Raw genomic sequence first — 2034 nt, forward strand, 5'->3', positions numbered from 1 at the left:
ATCAGAGGGCATCAATTTCTCAGGCAGCAACAGGTACCACCTAGCGTTCATATTCATATGACAACCCAAGGCCAGCCATCACCACTTCAGTTGCAAGGTCCACCGCAGGTACAGTCACAGTTGCCTCCCCAGGGCCCACCTCAGGGCCCAGCTCAGGCACCAATGCTATAAAAACTCTAATCCGAAAAGTTAAAATGTCATCCTTACCACATTTTCATATCATATTTTTATAGGAGGGTGTAATTATTTATTTCTTATGTTTTCTCATTTGAAACTGTGTTTGGTTGAAGTTGTAGCTGGTTAGATACATTATCCAAATCTGTATCTACAGTATTTTTTAGTCCATCTGTGAGTGTGTTTTGACTCAAGGTTGTGCAGTGTTCTCGCAGAGTATATCAGAATCCTAAAACAAAGAAAAAAAGTGTCCTTTTTTTGTAAGTAAGTATATGAAACATATAAATAAATAAATAAATAAATAAATAAATAAATAAATAGCATACACCTTAACCTTTTAAGTTAATGTGTTTTTTTTTTTCAGAAGATGGTTGAGAGGGAAAAAGGTAAGAAGATCTTTATGCAGAGGTGTGCACAGTGTCACACTGTTGAATTAAACGGCAAGCACAAAACTGGACCAAATCTAAATGGCCTCTTCGGCCGCCAAACTGGTCAGGCTTCTGGCTATATTTACACTTATGCCAACAAGGCCAAGAGTATCACGTGGGACAAAGATAATCTGGATATCTACTTGACCAACCCCAAGAAATTTATTCCAGGCACAAAGATGGTGTTCGTTGGTCTTAAGAAGAAGAATGAGCGTGCAGACTTGATTGCTTACCTGGAAACCTCCACCAAGTAGAGCAAGCATTAATATTTTTGTGGTCTCACCACTTTAAATAATCTATACTTAAATTTTTTTTCACACTCATTGTACATAAAGGGATTTACTCCTACTAACATTCGGAATACTCATTTGCACAAAGGTTTTAAAACCATGGTATCCATGTTTCCCTTTAAATCTTTTACATCTTCGATTACATCAAGTTCCCAAATAAAAAAATATGTAGACAAATATTTTTCAATTGGTTTAAATATTACTTTAGAACCATCTATAAGTAAATTAATACAATTTAACCCCCAAATTGTAAATGTTTATGCTATTAAAATATGGATGGGATCTACTCAAGAAGGATATCCTGCGGCATCCCAATTGCAATTTATACTGCGAGTCTTATTTAATGAGGCTGAAAATTATTGTTCTTATATGTTTGTAGAATTCTTCTCTAACATTGACCAAAGAAGCATTATGTTCTGTGAACATAATTTCAAGTACCCCCGTGATCCGGATTACTTAATATTGCCTATCAAGGGATATAGGTCCTACGCCAAAGATCCTTCCATATTTCTAATGATGATACAAGCTTCCAAGCAGGAACGAGAAGCTCTGAGAGAGATGATGATAGCAGACGGAATATCGATTCCATCGTCATGTAGCAAAGTTGATCAGGCAGCGCTGAAAAAGCTTATGTCTATAAAACAATATTTGAATCGGCATTATTATTTCAGGCACATGATGTTTAAAAATATACGTTGGGAATTAACCCGAGATGTGAGAGCTTACGAAGCATGGTTTAAAAATAAAAAATGGCTTAAATACGTTAATCGAAGGATGATTCGACATAAACCCTATTGTTTACATGATGGGAAGGCATATTATCATCACAAGCCTCGTCAAGATATAATTTATAGGGACCCCAACTATAAACGTTGTTATCCTTATGGGGTACCCGAATATTGTAATAAATGGTCTGAAAATTATACATTTCGGGTTTTCAGTGATGGTGATAAAAAGTGTGATGATATATGTTGTATTAACATAGGAAAGCTTGACAGAATTTATCATTTAAATTCTGCGAAGAGAGAATTAATTGCTCGAATAGTGGCGAAAGACTATGGATCCTTTTATGTAGAAAGGGTGAACCGCGTACTTTTCATAACCCGAAATCCCCATCTCTTTATGGACCTCATTCAAACGGG

At 36.0% G+C, this 2034-nt stretch overlaps 1 protein-coding gene across 1 annotated transcript; it reads left to right on the plus strand.

Moving 5' to 3' along the window:
• Positions 1-541: 541 nt before the first annotated feature.
• LOC123752926 (cytochrome c-like) lies at positions 542-856 on the plus strand. The gene has a single exon (XM_045734946.2). The coding sequence runs from the start codon at positions 542-544 to the stop codon at positions 854-856; it is 315 nt and encodes a 104-aa protein (XP_045590902.1).
• Positions 857-2034: the final 1178 nt, after the last annotated feature.

The sequence above is a fragment of the Procambarus clarkii genome, chromosome 21, assembly GCF_040958095.1.
Source record: "Procambarus clarkii isolate CNS0578487 chromosome 21, FALCON_Pclarkii_2.0, whole genome shotgun sequence".
Lineage (NCBI taxonomy): Eukaryota > Metazoa > Arthropoda > Malacostraca > Decapoda > Cambaridae > Procambarus > Procambarus clarkii.

Coding starts and splice junctions, on each gene's coding strand:
- LOC123752926 (XM_045734946.2), top strand. CDS start 542: ATGGTTGAGAGGGAAAAAGGTAAGAAGATCTTTATGCAGAGGTGTGCA.